The sequence below is a fragment of the Cavia porcellus genome, unplaced genomic scaffold (assembly GCF_034190915.1).
Source record: "Cavia porcellus strain 051 isolate PalLab524CR breed Dunkin Hartley unplaced genomic scaffold, mCavPor4.1 scaffold_6, whole genome shotgun sequence".
In the NCBI taxonomy this organism is placed as follows: domain Eukaryota; kingdom Metazoa; phylum Chordata; class Mammalia; order Rodentia; family Caviidae; genus Cavia; species Cavia porcellus.
In genome coordinates this window covers 39,500,704-39,521,703 of record NW_026947489.1, presented here as the reverse complement: position 1 = coordinate 39,521,703, position 21,000 = coordinate 39,500,704, and the positions used below count along the sequence as shown (strand labels likewise).

The following is a 21,000-nucleotide window of genomic DNA, read 5'->3' as shown; positions in this document are numbered from 1 at the left end:
AGCTTAACACTGGAACACTTTCAAATGCAGCTTGTGCCTATTGCTTTTCAACAACCTTTTCCCCTTAAAACGTGTTTTATTCAGTCCCCTTAGACCTCTGGGAATAAAGGAGGGCAATGGTATGAAATGAAATGTATCTAGAATATTCATTAGAATTTTTTCATCTGGACTTTATGCACATACCCTTTTGTAGTTATAAACTCTTATACTTCTATATACATTATGGGGGGCTGCAATTGCATTATGTGGGGAGTAAAAAAAAATTTTTTTTAAAGACAAGTTGCTGCTATGTAGTTGGTGTCTATAATAGCACTGAAATGACTGCAATCCTCCTGTCCTAGCTTCCAGTGTGCAGGGATTATACCGCATGCTTCATCAATGAACCAGCTGCTTCAGTGTAAAGATGGGTTATGAGGAAAAGAAAGAACACAGAAAACAGAGTATTTATACATTTATTTATATTGAAATTATGGTCTAATTATTTACAACATATAGGAAACCAGAGGATTAAGTTTGTACAAAGCCAGCCTGGAAAATATTCAAATGTGCAAAAAATGACAGTTCAGAATCTTAAAACTATTCCTGGTTCAGCAGACTAGCTCCTTCACTTTCACATATCAATATTTGATACAAAAAAGTTCTTTTGGCAAAACCTGTAATGCCAAGAAAAAAGAACAAGTTGCAATTCAGTCACTAAGTCCACCATCCTACTGGATGTAGTCAAATCTCTTAGCTGCAACCTGTTCTATGACAGACAGACCACTGTGTTTCTGTGATGAGAGCTGACCAGCTTTTATTCAAGTAGTTTTCTCTGACCCAGCTGGAGACATGGAGTTTAGAAGAGCAATGGCTGTCTGAACAAATGTGCCTGAAGGTGCCAGCTTCGCATTATCCCAATAAAAAGACACAATGAAAAGTAATTTCATTTTCCTATTCAGGATCCATCTGTATCCAGCATTTTTAAATTAGTAAAACAGCAATTTTCAAAATGAAGAATCCAAACTGAAATAGGGATGAGGATCTCTGAAAATTAAATACTGAAAGCAAAAGATAATTTTAAAACTAACTTCCCACTAATAAATAGTAAGGCCTTGTTTGTAACCAGTTGAGTATCAAAACTCACCCAACAATAGTAAAATACAAATAAACCTTTCTTTAGGTGAGGGTTTCTAACTGTTCATTTGGACCTTTCAAATGTACATGGGAATCATCCTACTGGGATATGTCATCTGACAAGCACATTTTACCAACCATTAAAAAGCTCTGAGACAAATCTGTGATCCTAAGTAAACTTTTAACAGAAGTTAATGTCACCGCAGAAACGTTTTTTAAAAAGAATAGAATCCCTTTAAGAAAAAGGGACACTACATTTTTAACTTTTGCAAGGTCCATGATGGCTCCCAGGACAGGCCCCAAGTCTTGTTAAATCAAATGCATGCATTATTGCTAAGAAGTCTCCAACATCAAAACTCTTCCACTGCTTCCTACGGGGCCATCCAGAATGGCATCTGTTGCTTAGCTCGTGGTTGTGATGATGGGTACTGATAGCCCAAACTCCAGCCCTGCGGAAAACTACTTGCATTTTTATGACCTCCATGTTCCTCCTCTTCATCAGATGAATCTGCAGCATAAGCCACTAAGCCAAATCCCTTCTCTGTAGTTTTCATCTTCTTGGCAGGATAATCTAAAACAGAAAAAAAAAAAAAAAAAAAAAAACCCAACCCCATTCCCCACGAAGGAAAAAAAAAAGATAATACCATAAATTCGTTAATTAAAAAAAAAAAGATGTTAATTGTAAGTAGTTAGTTGGACACCATTTTGAAGTCACAGGGTCATGGTCACCCAAAAATGTTGAAGATCACACGAAAAACAGCACCAGCATCAGCACATGTGAATCCACCAGAACCATGTAAGAAAACAGAAAGAAAAAAGAAACGCACACACACAAAAAACAAAAACAAAAAAAAAAAAAAAAGAAAAAAGAAAAAGACAAAAAGGAAAGTTAGCAAATGAGTCTCTGGGGGCTGACATTTCACCTTTTAGAGTTAAAAGAAAAGAAGTCCAGAAAAGAAAAAAATGTATTTTCTTCTGTTTATTTTTATTATGACTATAGCCAAGAACAAAACTGACCCCATGCACCACTACTGGATTTAGAGTTGTGGGATTCTGTAACAGCCTCAGGCTACAAGAGGATATGTGGCTCAGCTCCCAATACAAAGAAAAATCAATCTTGATTAAGTCTGTAGCAGATCACCTTCAGGTATTCGGACAACACTGGCAACAGAATTTTGAAATGACCTACCAATCATTAGCATTTCCTAGGGTTTTATGTATAGAATAAGTGAACTGTCTTTTCTAGACACATGATAGTTGAAAGTAAGCCTGCATACAGCTATATGCTGTTCCCGTTAAAACCAAACCAAACCAAACCAAACAAAACACAAGTATTCGCAAGTATTCTCATTAGCCAGATTATAGAGGTTAAACACCTGAATGAACATCAGGTTAGAAAAATAAAGATTAAAATCAGGCTTATTCCCTAGTCTCCCAGCTACACCTGACTCACCATGGCTTCCAGGTAAAGTCCCAGACCCATTCCTTTCATCAGTCTCTGTTTTCATTCCAGTCACTGGAAAGGCTGGTGGAGGCATCAACTGCCTGTAATAAATAAGTAAATAAATAAATAAATACTTCTCTCAGACAAACTAAAAAATTTAACTTTTCCAGTAGATAAGAGAAGTACAATGTTTATAAAATATTTTTTTTCACTTTAGCATTAATTGTCTTTGCTTTGCCCTTGCATTCTTCAAACTATTAAGCTTAATTGTTATAAAGTCTATGTACATAAAGCCAGATCAAAAACAAGTATGGCAGGAAGAAGTCAGCTCCCTCTTATGAAGATGAAAGTCAAAGGAAGGAGACTTTAAGCACCTGTTATCCTTCCATTCAAGTATTTCCACCTATACCATTCTGTGTTCCTAAAGCAGTAAAAATGCCTGACTGTGTAACATTTGTTACCAACGACTCTTAGGAAAACAGCTAAGGTGGAGACAATATTACAGTAATATCTTGCTTCATGAACTTAATTCTTTCCATGATTCTAGTCATGAATCAAATTGAACAAGAAGCAAATCAAATTCAATGGTTAGGTTCAATGTTGACCTTATGGGGAAATTTGATTTGGTTATCTCGTGACCGTAATTGTGGAAAGAATTAAGTCCATGAACACTGTAAAGGCAAATGTCTGAACAAATGACTACTGTATTATTTACAGCTGGATGAAATGTTTCTAACCAAGGGAAAGGCGCATTTCCACTGCAGCTTCAATTGTAACAAGAACTTACTTGATTCAAATGATGTCATTTCAATTCAAAACACTGCACCTCATAGCAATGATCACTACTCACACTAATAGTGCAAACAAGTGACGTCTTAATGTATTCATGTAATTATTCCTATTGACTTACCTGTCCCTCTCTCGCTCTTTGCCTGAGGAACTTGCTGGCTTCGATCCTGCGCCTTCGATCTCATTCTGACTGGAGAAGCCTGTACCTAAATTAGTCATATGAATGGGTCCATGCTATGAGCAGAAAAATACAGTGGCATTAGCAAATCTACAACTGCTGTATTGACTTTAGCTCCTTAATGTAACTGTCAAGTGTCTCATCTTTCTGATAAACTATAATAATTAAACTACACTACAGGGGCTGGGGATTTAGCTCAGCGGCATAAGTGCCTGCCTTACAAGCAGGCAGTTGTGAGTTCGATCCCTGGTACCGATAAAAAGGAAAAAGACAAAAAAAAAAAAAAAAAAACTACACTACATACACTGGGATTTGGCGCATAACTAGTCAAAGTGGAGATTTTTCTGTATGATTCAGGCATGCTGTATCATTATGTAATGCTTTCAACTGACTGGCCATAACTCAACTGTTTTCTAAAAACCTAGTTATAACTGTAAAAATGCTGTGATTTAAGAATGCTCCAAGGGGCATGATGTAAAGGTGCTTCTCCTGATAAAATCACGCCAAGTATTTGAGGTATCAGAGACTGAATCCAGGGCTTCAAACATGCCAGGGCTAGGGATCCACCAGAAAGGTATTAATTATCCCAAACTTTATTCTTTTGGCAAGTTTTTTTGGTAGGGCAGGGAGCTAACAGATAGGAGGTTCTCAAAAAATCATTTAAAGTAAGGGTCAAAGGAAACAGCAAGTTGAAAGCCAAAGTTTACACATGAACCATACATTCACTGGTAGACTGATAGCATCTAGTAACATATGTAAGAAAATCTGAGCCTTTCATGAGTCTACTATACAAATACAGGAACATCTATAGAAGTCCTTTGAGATGTCACACATGAGACCTCTCTCTAAATGGAGCTTTGTATTTTCTTATCACACTGAACTCTGACAAAACCCACTTCAAGAAATTAATTTCTCATGAATATTAACCTAAATGGATTCTAGAAAGCAGAACTCTTAGTGTTAGGACAGTTGATATAGATGTATCTTTCTTTAAAGGGAGAATATAGCAGGAGCATAAGACAAGGAAAGGAAGACAAGGTATTTTATTTAACCTGATATCCAAGAAGTCCTGATTCCCGTTCATCTGGTAGCTCCTCTGTGAATCGTCTCTTCTGTGACTGGGGTTGTGATGGGAGTGGAGGCTGGGGCTGGGGCTGAGGGCCAGCAGGTAAGGCAGTTTTGATTGGAGCAGCAGGAATAAAAGGACCACTCATTGGACTCTGGGACCAAAACAAACCAAAGAGGAAAAGAACTGTGAGGTTGTCCAACTAATGAATAAATAAAATGATCAGCAAGCACTATAATGATCAGTATGTATGTATGTATGTATGTATGTAACTTTCATCTTCAGGGATGATCTGGCAATAACATCACCTAACCTTCCCACCTTCATCCAAGTGTAACAGCAAAGTGACAATCTACAGACAGTTCTTTGACTTCCCAGGAAAAACCAGTAGTGCACATCGGTATTTAGAATAAACATGAACATTAATAAACAGTAAGAACTCCAACTACTTACTTAGTTCAGAAGCCTCTTATTTAAAGCCCCTTCATCCATGTGATCTCTTTCTGTATCATATACAGTTAATGCTTGTGGCAAAGGCAACTTCATTTACTACTTCCACGGTTACTGAGTTACCATATCAACAAGTCTGACTAATATTTTTAGGAGGTTGCTCCAAAAAGGCAACAGGGTGATTCAACATACAGCATATATCAGAGAAAAATATGTACATATAAAATACTTTTTTTTGAGACATTATCTCACTACATATAGTTCACACTAGCCTCAAACTCACAATCCTTTGGCCTCCCCCTTCTGAGTGCTGAGATTACTGGTGTATACTACCAAGCCCAGGATCTCAAGCATTTATTGACTGCTTAGATCAACTTATCAATGTAATCCTTTGAGATTTTTAATACTACTCCCATTTTCCATCTAAGGAAATTTAATCCCTAAATAGGTCTTATCCCAAGATTGCACAGCTCAAAAAAGGGAAAGCATGATGAACTCTACCAATCTAACTCTAACAACCACTCTGCCACACTGCTTCCCAATTACAAATGGCTGTAGCTCAAAACTAAGAGCTATAGATTTTACTATATATAATTCCGACTAGGAACTATAAATAGCATTTAGTTCAAATACCCTGTTTTTTGTGGTAGGGATTGAACTCAGAGCCTCTGCACTGAGTTATTAGCTCCAGGTCTTCTTCAATTTTTAAGGTAACTGCTCAATTCTCTAGTCTTCAACTTGCAATCCACATCCCTCAAACTCCTAAGGTGCTGGAATTTCAGGAGTGCACCACCACACCCAGTCCATATGTGCTGTTGGTGACAAACTCTGCAATCCTCTTCAGTGTTCACAGCACATATAGTGAAGCAGGGCAATGGTTCAAGGCCAGTTTGCACTAGCATGGGTACACTATGAAAGACACACATAGAAGGGGCCACCATCCATTACTACCCTCTCAAGTCTCCACACTGTCTCCAAGTATATGTATATAAATCCCTCAGATGAACTAGGCATCTGCTCTTTTCTAAAATTCCAGTCTTACATAATTTAAGAAATTGTGAAAGAAACTACTAGCATTTGTAATCCTTAAGTTTAAAAAGTCTGTAAGTCTTAGATTAGGAGTATTGGTTTATATATTTCTAACTTCAAAACTGTCAATGCAGTTCCAACCACTGGGAGGTATGCTACAGGCCAGCCTCCTTTGCCCTGAGGATTAAGTTAACACTGCAAAGCTATTATTACCATTAGTATCTGGTCTTTTTGAGACAGTTTCACTATATAGTTGAGGCAGGCCTCAAACCTGTAACAATTCTTCTGCCTCAACCTCCTGAATGCTGGGCTTACAGGCATGTGCCACCACACCCAGGTTAACAAACTATAACCACAGTACAATGAACAGGGATTGAACTGCCACTCATTAATTAATTAATTATTGTAAATAAACTTCTAATGGGTACAGCCACTCTTGTTTTGTCTATGGTTGCTTTTGCACTACAACAGAAGACAGTAGCTGGTCAACTCTAACCGAAAAATCCTGAAATATTTACCATGCGGCCCTTAACAAAAAGTCTACTGAACATCTCTATTTTAAACAATTATTTGGTGCTGAGAATTTTAAAAGTAACTGCAAACTTTAAGATGATGCATAAACATGTACATACAAACAAGCACTCAGGCAAGGCTCATCATGAGAAAAACAAGATGGTAGAAAAAAAAAATAGCTCACATTACATGATTTGAATCTGGAATACCACCTGTCTCCAGTTTTCCCTAATTTCAATGACAGCATGTTACAGACTCTGGCATCTTACCTGTCCAGTGCTAACTGGAGGTTGCACTTGTGTTATCGGGTATTGTGTTGGCACAGGTGGGACTCCAGTAGGTAAAGCTGGCAAGACTCCAGGTGCCAATGAAACAGCTGGTGGCACTATGCTTGGTACTCCATAGGGAGGTTGAACTGGCTGCTGAGGAGGGGGAACAACAGGGTAACCAGACTGATAGCCATTGGATGGATAATATGGTGGTTGAGGAGGGACACTACTTATGGCAGAGGGTTGTGAATAGCCTGAGGGGGAAGAAAAAAAGTGTTTAATCAGCTGCAGCAGAATGAGACATTTTAGCTGAAAATTAAACTTTCTATCTAGGGAAGAAAAACAGAGGCACAAATGGCTTTCCAAATTAACCTAAGCTGAATTGAAAATTACTAGTAACCTGGGAGTTAGCCTAGTCTGACACCTAACACATCACTAGCAAAGTATTTTTAAACACCTCAAGACATACATACCTGGTAAGGGTACCGCAGTATTGATTTGATTCACAAATCTAGAATATTCAGCATGAACCTGGGAGAGAGGCGAAAACAAATTAACATAGGACAGTCCCAACTGACTTTGTATCTATAATAGTGTGATTAAATAATTTTAGGACCAAAACTATTAAAAGTATTTACATTAACCTGGGTGAGGAGACACACACAATTCTGTTTGGGAGGCTGAGGCGTAAGGATCACTGTGTTTATTTTGGCTATACAGTTCAAGAGCGGCCTGAACTACATAGCAAGATCCTCTCAACAAAATCAATCAAGGTGGGACATAGTGGTGCACACCTGTGATCCCAGCACACGGAAGACTGAGGCCTAAAATTCAAGGATACTTGAGCTACATAGTAAATTCAAGATTGAACTAGTGACCCTGTCACCCAAACCAAACCAAACCAGACCAGTGGAGCGTGGTAGCACATGCCTATAATCCCAGCACTCAGGAGGCTAAGGCAGAGAGATCACTTTGAGTTTGAGGCCAGCCTGGCTACAAAGCAAGTTGAATGCCAGCCTGAAATTGCATAACGAGACCCTGTCTCAAAAAGACCAAAAAAGGGGCAGGGGATTTAGCTCAGCGGCATAAGTACCTGCCTTGCAAGCAGCGGTCGTGAGTTCAATTCCCGGTACCGGTAAAAAGAAAAAGAAAAAAAAAAAAGTGTAAAAAAAGAAAAAGACAAAAAAAAAAAAATTAAAATAATAATAATAATAATAATAATAATAAAAAATGTAAGATGAACCTAATAGGGCCAAGAATTTAGCTCAGTGGCTCAAGTACTTGCCTACTAAGTGTAAGGTTGTGAATTCGATCCCCAATACAAAAAAAAAATAAGGTGAATCTGTATACCTATATACAAGCTAGTTTTGGAAATGAGGAACACATAAAATCCTAACATTCCCAAACTAGACTTAATTCTGGGGTTCAAAATCATTCAGAAAGTCACAAAACTTTTGTAATTAGGAAACTTCTAAATTGCTAGTGCAACTAGCAATGAAATGAAAACTCGTTCATATTTAATGAGTGACACGTTCTCAAGGAGCTGCCAATTTTTCCAATCTATTCTTTAGTTCAAGCATCTGAGTAAATCTGTAACTTCAAGCATCAATAAACAAAAAGATTATCAAAGAAATTATGTGATACAAGTGTTGGCAATCTGTTAATAGGCTCAAAAGCAAACATTAGCTTCCCAAAAAGGTCCCTTTAAATACCAAAGAACACAAGGTTCAATGTAATTCAATCCAGAACCTGATTTTAAGTGCTACCAAAGAAGTCATAACTGTGTGTGTGTATCTGTGCAGTATTGAGGATACTCAAAGCCTTCTCACTAACTTACACTCCAATCTTGGTGAGACAGTATCTCACCAAGTCACTAAATTGTCCACGCTGAGCTCAATTTGTCACCTTATTTCAGCCTCCCATAGTGTAGGGTGGAAGGATGCACCACTACACCTAGCTGTAACTCTCAGTTGTTTACAGACTACAGTGGAAGGTGGGAGTGGTGGCTCAAGCCTGTCAACTTAGTACTTTAGCATTCTTGAGAGGCTGAGGGAGGAGGATCATTGTGAATCTGAGGCCAGCCTGCATTACACAGTGAGTTTAAGACAAAGTTACATAGTAGTTCAAGTTGTGAATTACACAGAGAGACCCTGCCTCCAAAAAAGCCAAAAACAAAATACAATGGAAAACCAAGTAAGCCAAGTATCCCAAAAACTTTTGCTAATTATTTTTTTGGGTTTTCTGAGTCAGATTCTTAGTAGTTCAGGCTGTCTTTCAACTCACTGTATAAAGCAGGCTGGCCTTGAACTCCCATGGATCCTCCTGCCTTAGCTTCCTAAGTACTGGGATAACATACATGTGCCACCATCCCCAGCTGCTGATTTGTTACAATCTGTCATAGTTCTACTGTACTCTTTAGACTGACAACCAAAGAATGCCAACACAACTATCGGAAGGAAGCACTGTCTAAGATTTCGAACATATCTAGAAGTGAAGCTCAGTGGCAGTAAATGTGCTTAGTAAATGTGAGGCCCTGGGTTCAATCCTCAGCACTGAAAAAATACTCCAAGTGAACCAATAATTCTTTTTGGTGGTACACAGAATCAAACTCAGCACCTTGTGCTTGCTAGACAGACAGTTATGCTGCCCAGAACCAACAATCTTGCCAGTTCCCTGATTTTAGATTCCTGACTTCAAGTGTCAGAGTAATTTGTTCTTGTAGTCCATCTAATTTATGACATTTTGGTATGCCCTAAGAAGCTAACACAGGTAGATAAAAAAACATACTCCAAAATCAGCAATTCTTCTAAACAAATACCAGACAAATACAACTTATTGGAGCTAAAAGTGGGGATGTACTTTAGTCATAAATGCATGCTTATCATGTGTGAAGCCCAAGAGTTCAGTCTCCAGCATAAATACATGCATATATACACAAACTCACAACTCACTGTTTGCAAGAGATTCTCACAGAGCTTCTTGGCAGCAGCCAGACCTTCTGATTTAGGATGACTGGAAAGAAAAAAAAAAAAAAACATATAATATATATATATAGAATTTAAGTGCGGAAAACTATAGGATAAAGAATTCTACATAAACTTTCACATAGGGAGGTTTTTTTGTTTTTTTTTTCGGCAGGGGGGTACTGGAAATTGAACCCAGGGCCCTTTGAGTTAACCTACATCTCAAAGCTTTTCATATTTTATTTTTTGTTTGCTTTTTTTGTTACGGTACCAGGGATCAAACTCATGACCTCACGCTTGCCAGGCAGGCGCTTATGCCACTAAGCTAAATCCCCAGCTCCAGCTTTTCATATTTTATTTTGAGACAAGGTGTCACCAGGTTGCTAAATCACTCAAGCTGGACTTAACCTTTCAATTCTCCTGCCTCAGTCTACTAGAATTACAGGTATATGCCACCACATCCAGTCTTCATGATATTTTATATCTAGACTTCTGAAAATCATAAAAGGAACATAAATAACATCATGTAAGTCTTTTAAGACATAATTAGATGTCTACTTAGCCTACAGTCCTCTGCTATATGAGCTGGGTGCAATTACGGTATTAGAAAACAAGCAAAAAAGAAAAGAAAAAGCTGGATGTGGTGGCACACACCTGTAATCCCAGCATTTAGAAGGCTGAGACAGAAGGATCACTGCAGTTCAGCTAGCCTCAGCAATACAGTGAGTTCAAAGTCAGCCTACACTGAATGAGACTCTCTCACAAAAAACTAAAAATTACGATGCAATTAAAATCATATAATTACCACAAATATTTTATTAGCCTGTTTGGGTAATGATGCTTCTTCTTTTTTTTGTCTTTTTCCTTTTTATCGATACCGGGGATCGAACTCACGACTGCCTGCTTGCAAGGCAGGTGCTTATGCCGCTGAACTAGATCTCCAGCCCCCGTAATGATGCTTCTTGATATAAAAACATTTGAAGATTATAAAACACAGTAATATAAGTTTCACTGAAAGCTATTCTAGCCTTTTCACAACTCATTTTATGATTACAAACTTGTATAAAACAATGACTTAAAACACTAAAGATATAATTATGCTTCCTAATTCATTTGCATCAATTACTTAAAAGTGATTATTCCCAGTGTTTATATAAATCTCATATTTCTATTAAGCCTATTTACTCCTGTTACTTTTGAATCATTCTAATCTACACAGCACACTAACAAGGATTTAAACATTCTCCACCTCACCCATCCATACCTGATGTAAATATACATAGGTTCAAAAGCTTCTCTGCCTGATGCTGGCTCAATGCAGCCTGAACCCTTGCCCCGCAGGAAGACTTTGGCACCTGTTTCAATCTGAATGTGCTGCAAGTAGGAGCAGCCTGGACCTTCCACCTTTTCTTTGACATTAAATGTGGGCACAGCATGTTCTAGACCCACAAATAATTTATCTTGAACATAATGCATCTGTAAAAAAAAAAAAGAACACCTCAGATATGAACAGAATATAAAATTAAATCTTATAGCAAATTACACAAAATACATTAATCCTTCAGATACTTTTGATCACTTCTAGAAATACCTCTATCATTTCTATAAGAAACTAGTTCAATTTAAAACTTCAGTAGTGTGTGACACAGGGATAAAGCACCTGCCTAGCAAGCCTAAAACATAAAAGACCTTGAGTTTGATCCTCAAGCCCTAAAGGAAAATAAATAAAAGCCCTCCAAATTAATATATGTACCTAACCTGCAAAGAGCTTATTCTGCTCAGCAAAAGACATTCATAAGGCAAAAGCCTAGGCTCCAATGATGAGAAAGCACATCCTCGTCCCTTCAACAAAAGTCATCTAGTCCAAAACCATAGCAAAGGCAGTGTGCTGTAAGACTAGACTAGAATGTTGGGTAGTACAGTCAGCCCTGTGACGTTCTCCAATTTGGGCTGCTCTCTCCAACCCCTTTTTTTAGGAGGAATGTATCAGCAAAGTCTTGCTTCATCAGACTCAGCCTTCTTAGTCCTCCAGTAGCCACAAGGTCTACAAATACAAATTATAACACCATCTTATCATGGTGCAATGTGCACACCCTTTGATCTAGCCATCTCCCTGCTATGTCAGAATGAGAATACATTTGTCCTATTTTGGAAACCTACAGAGCCCATGGTAGACCACCAATAGCAGATAGCTCAGATTAGAATCTCACTATTGCATTTTTTCTTCATATGTACTATTTAACATGGATCATTTTGATAGGAGTAATGACTCCTGGGCCAAAACATACCCCTGACTGGAAGGGAGGTTTCTGGCTAACTGCTGGAGACAGCTGTGCAATGGGTGCTGGTTGGTGATAGACAGTGACAGTTGCACCATTAAAAGTTGGACTTGTCCCTGTTGCAGCCTTCACTACCCCATTGGTGATAATTTCTTTGATTCGGTTTACAGCTCCTAGGGAAAAAGCAGACAGTAAGATACTATACCAAAGAAATAAAAGAACTAGTACCCAATGATAGTCCAGGCCATTGCCCTGATTCTAGCAGTCAAGGTAGCTGAGGCAGGACCTCAAGTTTCAACTCAGGATAGGCTAAGACACTTTCTCAAAATTAAAAAAAAAAAAAAAAAAAAAAATCATAAAGTGCTGGGGATATAGCTCAGTGCAAATGTACTAGATTCAATCCTTACTATCAGAAAACACACACACACACACATACAAGTCAATGTTGAATTACTCAAGTATTAACTCATTGTTTAGGTTATCGAAACATGGCTTCTCAACTAACCACCCCCTATACTGGAATATAATTTATAAACAAGAGCAGCCACTAGATATTTATACATAACTTGTACTTTCCTCTTCACAAAAGTGTTACATAAAACAAAGTATTACTTACTGTCCACCAGTTCCCGTGTCTGTCCCTGAACGTGAAGATATAATGGACGATCCCTATAGAGAGAAAAGGCTAAATTCAGACTGTCAAAGGACTTAAAATGTATCAACAAATTTAAATGAAGATTCCAGATTAAAAAAAAAGAAAGCTAATGCTAATGTCTAAAAAGTTTTATAGGTGGGGGATACCATTAACTGCCAACACAGGAGTTAAATCTTTCCACACAGGCTCATTAGTGTAGTCATTCCATCACTGCAAATAACCCAAGATTCAAGAACAGGATGTAGTCAAGCAAGGTGGTACATGCCTATAATCCCAGCAGTCAGGTGACTGAAGCAGGAAGATCACTAAGACTGGCCAGCCTGGGCTAAATAAGCCAAGTTCAGAGGTCAGTCTGGATTACATAGTGAGACTCTCTCAAAAAAGAAACAAAAAAGTGCAGGATGCAATTGTTATTCCAGCAACTGAGAATCTAAGGTTGGAAAATTATAATATTGTAAGCTAAAAAAGAAAAAAGTGGGCCTTGGGCTTAGCTCAGTGGTGTAAGCATCTGCTTGGCAAGTGTGAGATTATGAGTTTGAACCACAGTACCAAAAAAAAAAAAAAAAAAAAAAAAAACCCTAATAACTAAGGTCAAAACAGCAGCTACCACATATACAAATTCAAAAAAATCTCTTGGAGAAGAGAAAAGTCAGCGCCTCCTGAGAATCAGCCATGCAGGCAATTGGGAGGATCTAACATGAAGCCAACTAGCCAGCCTTGCTGGTAAGCTGCACAAGCCATGCAAGGGGACAAGGAAGAGAAAAGTGAAAAGGCTAAGAATCGAATCCCCCACCCTCACTGCATGCAACCTGCTGATTCAGAGGACAGACTGAGTTGATAGCAACTAAGGTACAAAAAGCAACTAAATAGGGGGCTGGGGACTTAGCTCAGCAGCATAAACGCCTGCCTTGCAAGCAGGCAGTCGTGAGTTCAATCCCCAGTACCAATAAAAAGGAAAATGACACACACACAAAAAAAGCAACTAAATGTTTGTATTGTTTGGTTGATTTTGCAGGCCTGGGGCCAGCAGTCTGAACATCTCTTGGGAGGATGACAGTAAGCAATATAGCAAATAGGGAGGATTCCTTCTATCTTGTCTTTCAAATCTAATATTGTTGTGTTTTGCTTTGTTCTGATTGGTTTTATCCTGTTGTTTTGATTTTGCTATACCTGATAGAATGGATAACTACTGTAAAGATAACAAGATATACTATGGCAGTTGTTTGCCTAGTAACCTGCTTCGAAGTTCTGTACTAATTTTACTGCTCTTTTTTGATTGGCTTTGTTCTGTTTTGATCTGTTGGATTTTATTATCTTTAAAATAAAAATAAACTTCTGGCTTGGTACTGGAAGACAGTTTTGCCTTCTAGCTATATTTAGTTTAAGCTGACGTTATATTTCCTGCTGGGAGTACAGCTTTATGTATAGCATGTACTTAGCATGTGAGTGGCCTGTATTATATCACTAAGCAGGAACATCAACAACAGAAAGTTCGATTTTCTGAATCCAACTGATGGTAAAGACAAGCTAAAACATTAAATCATGGAATGAAAGAAACTAAAAAGATTTAACCAGATTACTTACAGCCTATGATTGCAACAGAAACACAGAAATGATAACCAGGAATTGGAGGCAATTTAATGTTGGACTAGCACTCACAAGGAATCAATCCTTATAAAAATGTCAGGCCCTGATCTCTGGTGGTCTAGGGCTTACATGTAATAAGCAAGCAGGAGTACACATGCAGACTGGCTTGTCATCTGAGGACTGGTTCTTACAATACGCATCATAGTGACCTACTATACATCAGAGTGACCAGCCATTACTAAGAAACAGAAGTAACATAACTGTAGGAGGAATTGTTACCTGGGTAACTGGCAGGGTGGGGGCATTTACTGTTGTATAATAATCACAGAGGCAATAAAAATAAAATTTCTTCTTAAAAAGGGAGGGGGCTGAAGGTTCCTCAATGGTAAAGCCTGTGCTCAGTAAATGTGAGGTCCTGAGTTCAATCCCCAGCAGGGAGTGAAGGTTGGTTTACAATAAAATGAGCCCATCTGAAGAAACTATTTCTACCAGATAAAGAAGTATATGTATTAAATGTTAACCATTATTCCTTTTTTCTATGCTACCCTGTAACTTGTTGCCTCAAAAACAAAACAAAACATTTAAAAAAAAAAAAAAAGCCACCTGTGAAATGAAGTTTTCAGGAGGTATGGCATGAAGACTACCAAATTTGACGCCAGCTTGTAAAACTTGTTAAGACCTTCTCTTGATAAATAAATCAGACAAGATGAACAAACGATGCAGTTCAGTGCATTCAGTGCAAAGATCTTGGTTTTAATAATCCCAATTTCTGTCTTTTTTTTTTTTTTGGTACTGGATATTGAATTCAAGACCTAACATTTGCCAGGCAGGCACTTGTGCCACTGAGCTATATCCCCAGCCCCTTTAATCCCAATTTCAACTTCACAATGATAGGAAAATAAGTGGGTTCCCAACATTTCTTATACTTGAAATGCCCCAAATTCTGCCACAACACATATGCACACATATACAAATACACGGCCACCCTCAACCTACTAACCAAATACACTTTACACACACTGAAAATTGTGTTCAGAATGGAAGCTAGTATCACAGCCTAACCAAACCCAAACCAAAGAAAGGGTAAGCTTACACACCCTGGTCCCACTTTAGCTTTCTCTTCAGTTGTCATGAACCTCCCTCGAGTGGACACAGCAGCCCCACTAAGTCGGCTGATCTAAAAGGAAAATTTTTTGTTGAAAAGATGAGGTATACGTATGACATCATATCCCATAAATACATACATTAAACCCAACATCATATCCCATTAATGCATACATTAAACTCAACACCGATACAGGACTATGACCGAAACCCTCTCAAATACTTGTGTCTTTTTGTCAGTTCACCTACCCGCTTCCCCAGAGTCCCAACCCTTCACACCTCATCTTGAGTCTGTCCTCGGGTCAGTAAGTTCCTACATGTCAGAGGCACATCATTGATTTCTACTTCAGCTACCACCAGGTCATCCTTGCTTTTATTGCTAGTTAGGCCTTTTCCAGGGGCCTGAAGCTAAAAAAAAAAAAAAGTTTATATGATAACATCTTTTAGATATTCAGTTTTTAAATATTCCTTCCCAAGTTCCATCAGCTCCCTACCTTTTCCTTTACCTACCTGCAACATGTTTTTATTGCCACACTTTTTAAGTGGAATAAAAGACACACAAAAATCTCATCAAAGTAACAATAAATTAACTCCCTTATCTGCTGGCCACCATCAGATTCTTTGTAACCTTGGCCATGTGTATGTGCATACGTGTGCATGCTTTTATGGTCACATCAATGCAGAACCTGTATAAATAAGAAGTTCTAAAAGGAAAATAAAAGGGCCAACGCATATAATAAAATATTTAAAGCACAAAGAATGCATGCAACCCATAGACCTCATACATGCAACAAGAAATTGCCTTTGTACAAACCCTATAGCCACCACACCCAATCCAACTGATTTATTCTTGTGATAGTTTCAAAAATCCTAAAATTGCAGCTGATCAATCATTCCCTTGCCCTCAATTATGTAAGAACAAAGAGAATGGATGATAAGTTAGTCAGGTCTGTTAGCCTAATTTGGTTCTAATTTAAACTACAATAACTCAGATTGTTGAATTTGAGTATCTCAGGAAAAGTACTAAGACTGCATTCCTGTAACCCATGGCCAGCAAATCTGCTCAAGCAAGGTAAAATACTGTTTATTCTGTGCAGATACATTTTTTTAAACATGGACGCAAAACCAAACACACACTCTATAGTATCACTCCAGTTTTATTCAGCACCTTACAGAAGTCACCAACATATTTTATCTTGTTCAATTTTCAGGATCACCATTACAGGTTTGTATCAACACTATCCAACAGAACTGTCTATAATAATAAAGTATGCTTGAGCCAGGCATGGCAGCATATTCCTGCAATCCCAACACTTAGGAGGCTGAGGCAGGAAGACTATTGCAAGTTCAAGGCCAGCCTGGGCTACAGAGAGTGTTCAAAGCCAGCCCTGGATCAAATAAATAAATAAATAAATAAATAGTATCCTGTATCTAAGCAATCTAATCGGGTTGCCATTAGCTACCGGTGTTTCCTAAGCCCTTGAAATGTGGCTACTGGGATTAAAGTGAATCTGACATTATATTCAGATTATATTCAGTGAGTGTATTTTATACACCCACATGTAGCTGGAGACTACTGCACTAGACAATGCAGGAACCTATGAGAAACCTGAGATTCAAGATGTCAAAGCCATATAACCAATTACTTGGACATTAGAGCTGTGAAACAGATACTATGATTCTAAATACAATTTTAATTCACTGCACTGCTTTCTATTGAGCACAGCTATCATTTGAAGATTACTTTTTAGAGAAACAAACATGAATATAAGTGATGAACATCCAGTACTAAGAATATGGATATTTACGCCAGGCTTGGTGGTGTGTGTATTAATCCCAGCTACTTGGGAGGCTGAGGCAGAAGGATCACAAGTCCAAAGCCAGCCCAGGCAAAGGATATTCAGGTAGTACTCCACCTTTGTCAACGTGTTCCTTTTTCACACAGGGCTCAGCAATAGGCAACCAATACAAATGATTTTTGAAGTCACTGACAATATAATCTGTATTGCAATTTTTACTCAAAGTTCTGATCAAGTCTGTAGAATTTTAGTATTTAAACATCCAAAGAGATTATGGCTGACTGATAAAATATACCATGGAAGTGGAAGGTCACTAAGCACTGCATTTTCTTTTTCTGATTAACTTATTTTTGTTTTTATTTGTACATGAGTTTTTAGGCTCGGGAATTGAGCTCAGGACCTTACACTTGCCAGGCAGGTATTTGTCCAGCTGAGCTATTTCCCCAGCCCCTTTTTTCTTTTTAGAACAGGATTTCACTATGAAGTTCAGGCTAGTTCTGAACTCATGCTGTACCCCAAAATGGCCTCAAACTCACAGTAAACCTGCATCAGCCTCCCAAGTGCTGGAATTATAGGCATGAGCTACAATCCACAGCTATTAGAACACATCTGCAGTATATATGAAACCATTCGTTGTAGGGAACTGGTACCTGTACGTAACAACACATCTTTTTTTTATGCCCCTTCCTCCCCTCCACCTCTTAAACACTGCATTTTCAAATATTACTTCTTCAGAAGTACAATAGGAGGCAAATCTTAATTTAAGCCAAAAAATTCTTTTCAAATGATATACATCGGGCACAGCAGCACATGCCTGTAATCCCAGCATTTGACAGACTGAGTGAGGCAGGAGGATTGCCCTGAGTTCAAGGCCAACCTGAACTAAGTAGTTAAGACAGTACTGAAATTTCCTCCCCGCAAAAAATTAGTGTACCTGACTACACTGGAATGTAACTCTGGAGGTTTTCAGCCAAAAGCTCAACATTCATTTGTATGAGGTAACTTTGAAGTCATCTGAACTATTTGTGGCTTGGACAAATTATTTTACATTCATTAGCCAAATTTTCCTCATGTCAAAGTGTTCTTACTCTTGCTGCAAAGAATTTTTTTAATTTACAAAGCATACAATGTAAATAGCCACTATCATTATCTTATAATAAAACTCTTGCACTTCATGGCAAAGGCTTCAGTCAGGTCCCCTTTAACTGTGAGATTCTAGTTATATCAACAGTTTTTATTAACTTCTATTTAACTTCCCTCACTATTTGTATGAAAGCAACCAAATCAGTCAAATATAAATTGTACCTCCATGTTAGTCATGTTTAATTGTATTCAGTCATTAAGCATCGATACAGTCTAATTAGAGGTGACAGTTTAAAGCTCACGCGTTACCTTAATTTTTTTTCTTTCTTTTTTATTGTTTTTCCATTTCCGGAAACTGAACCTAGGAACTTTGCTCTGAACTCCATTCTGAGCTGTCCTTTTTTAAAGATAAAGTCTAATTCTCCAGGTTGGGCTCAAACTTCCAGTCCTACCTCAGCTTCCTAGAGCGAGGGATTACATGACTGCATCACCATGCCAGTCTTTTCTATTTCAGGGAAAAAAGCACGTGTATCCATAGACATTAACATGCTTTAAATGATGACAGTGGATAGAGCTGAAATTCAAGTTAGCGAACATGGACAAAAAACAAGCTATTTGGTTCATAAAATGTAATGAGTCCAATAAAAATACTTTGTAAAAATTTATGACAAAATACTACCTAAATGTTCCAAAACTAAATGATCTTTAAATTACTGCACCCCTTTTCTCCTTCATTAACCCAAAAGATTTTAAGATTACAGGATTTTAAAAGTCCTACTGAAACTGCAATTAGCTCAGACTCGTCGAATTACCTTCTCAGCAGCATTCTGGGTTGGTTTCAGCTTCCCTTTAGCCATAAGCATGGCATTGATTTTGGCAGCCACGGCAGCGGCAGCATCCAGAGCTCCCGAGGGAGGAGCCGGGGCGGCCCCTGGGCTTCCTCCACTGCTGGTGACCTCTGTACCGGAGGCCGCTGGCGGGAGAAAGAGAAGAGGGGCGGGAGCCGGCTGGTCCCATTTGCTGCGGCGCCTACAGGTAGGAAAAGGAAAATATTAGACCGAAAAGCTTCATTTATGTAACGTTGTCCACACTGCGCCTTAGCATTCCTTTTTACCAGGGTCGTGTTCCACACCCATCTGCTCCGAAATATAAAATGTCCAGCTCTCCTTAACATTACATTTCTCCAAATGCCTTTCCTCAAACCCCTCCCTACATCCACTTTCTCTCTCCGTCATCGATACCCAGAGACTCTACTCAAAGTCGCATGCCCTAGTCTTAGGCTTCTCCTTGTCTCGCCCTTGTAAACTCCCCGGTTCCTTCCCTCAGATCCCCGGCGGGCCGTTTCTGGGGCCTGAGGCCTGCTCAGAGTGTCTCCACAAAGTGCGGTCTTCCGGTAGGTAGGCCTTCTATCAAGCGCTCCACCACCCACACGCAACTGCCCCCAGTCTCTCCGCCTCTCCTCGCCTTCAACCTGGCTACGAAGCCCACCACCGAGAACCTTTACCCGCCAGCTCCAGGATGTGTCGCGCTCCCCGCGGACATGGCGACCGGCTCCACTCAACCACCCGCCAACTACTCCACTACCACCTTCCCGTCACTTCCGCCCCAACTCCCGGACGCACAGTCTCTTCCGGTCTCGAAGCAGCGAGGTTCCGGCGAGAAAGCCGATTCCAATTGGACACTTGGTGATTCGAACGCGTTTGGCGTTTAGAAGGCGGGTGTAGAAAGTGACTTTCCGGTTTGAGTTTTGCCCTAAGGAAAAATGGCTGCTGCGTCCAATTTAGAAGTGGACTGAAGAACCAGAAGAATTCATCTTTGTTGTGGGCAAATAGGAAGCCTGGAAGACAATGCGCATGAATCGGAATAAACAGGTCTCTCCCCAAATTTATGTTTATTTGGGTGGTGTCCCAGCTTCAGGCTGAAGACGAAGTCTTCTTATGGTATTTCTATAATTTACATTTCAGTTACTTATTTAGGAAGGGAACTGTTTCGTTCCAAAGGGAAATTGTAGAATTCTGATTTCGTTGGGCGTAGTCCCAGGATTCGGGAGGCCCAACGCAGGAGGATCACTGCAAGTTCGAGGCCAGCCTGGGCTATGAAGCGACTTCAGGGCCAGCCTGAACTGCATAGTGAAAACCTGTTTCAAAAAGGCTAAAATAAAATAAGATAAAATTTAAACCGGTCTTGTACCCCAAAGTAATCTGGGAAACTGAGGCAGAAAATTTAAAGATTCTAGCCCATCGGGGCAATTTAGCCACACTTGAGAAATATCACATATATGGCCCTAACTATATAACTGAAGTTAACATCAGCAATAATCCACATGCTGTATTGAAGGACATACTCGCACATTGTATTTCTGAATTCTATTGAATTGGTCTATTCATTCCTTTGTTTTTATTACAACAGCTACCCATATTTTAATAGCTGTTAGATTTCTTCAGTTTTCCCTTGCCTGTTCTGAGAGGCATTTTATTTTATTTTGAAAGTAGTAAAATACAACAGAATAAGACAGAATAAAGCCAACTAAGATCGTACAGTGAAATTGGTACAGAACTTCACAGCAGGTTACTGAGATAACACTAATAGGTATATTTCGTTATCTTTACAATAGTTGTTCTTTCAATCATGTATATCAAAATAAAGTGAAATACAGAATATTATAGAACTTATCAAAAC

The 21,000-nt window shown here is 38.8% G+C and overlaps 1 protein-coding gene, 1 long non-coding RNA gene and 1 other non-coding gene across 4 annotated transcripts in view; 1 reads left to right on the top strand and 2 right to left on the bottom strand.

The window, feature by feature from the left end:
- Nucleotides 1–436: 436 nt before the first annotated feature.
- Nucleotides 437–20,026, bottom strand: Khdc4 (KH domain containing 4, pre-mRNA splicing factor). Of its 2 annotated transcripts, none has more exons than XM_003475620.5 (14): nucleotides 19,826–20,026; nucleotides 19,134–19,350; nucleotides 15,719–15,847; nucleotides 15,433–15,512; nucleotides 12,710–12,762; nucleotides 12,103–12,266; nucleotides 11,079–11,290; nucleotides 9,803–9,863; nucleotides 7,325–7,382; nucleotides 6,852–7,105; nucleotides 4,577–4,744; nucleotides 3,468–3,580; nucleotides 2,567–2,658; nucleotides 437–1,684 (listed from the first exon to the last, which is right to left on the bottom strand). In XM_003475620.5, the coding sequence occupies exons 1-14, from the start codon at nucleotides 19,861–19,863 to the stop codon at nucleotides 1,485–1,487; spliced, it is 1,839 nt and encodes a 612-aa protein (XP_003475668.1). In that variant the 5' UTR covers nucleotides 19,864–20,026; the 3' UTR covers nucleotides 437–1,484. The 2 variants fall into 2 exon arrangements, 1 of the variants encoding a protein (XP_003475668.1); XR_010047776.1 differs by having other exon boundaries at nucleotides 1,577–1,684; nucleotides 3,468–3,552.
- On the bottom strand, nucleotides 11,719–11,847 carry LOC111758498 (small Cajal body-specific RNA 4). The gene has a single exon (XR_002792684.1). It is a non-coding gene; the product is annotated as a small Cajal body-specific RNA 4 (non-coding RNA).
- Nucleotides 19,262–21,000, top strand: part of LOC134476210 (uncharacterized) — a 32,194-nt gene continuing 30,455 nt past the window's right edge. Inside the window, exon 1 of the long non-coding RNA XR_010047779.1 lies at nucleotides 19,262–19,356. This is a non-coding gene — a long non-coding RNA (uncharacterized LOC134476210). The remainder of the gene's footprint in view (nucleotides 19,357–21,000) is intronic.

Bases quoted from the DNA above. Each gene is read 5' to 3' on its own strand.
- Khdc4 (XM_003475620.5), bottom strand. From the start codon at position 19,863: ATGTCCGCGGGGAGCGCGACACATCCTGGAGCTGGCGG. The intron at 3,581-4,576 runs GTTAAATAAAAT...TTCTGCTCATAG, and splicing joins CAGGACTTCTTGGATATCAG to CATGGACCCATTCATATGAC. The intron at 1,685-2,566 runs GTGAGTCAGGTG...TTTCTGTTTTAG, and splicing joins GACTTTACCTGGAAGCCATG to ATTATCCTGCCAAGAAGATG.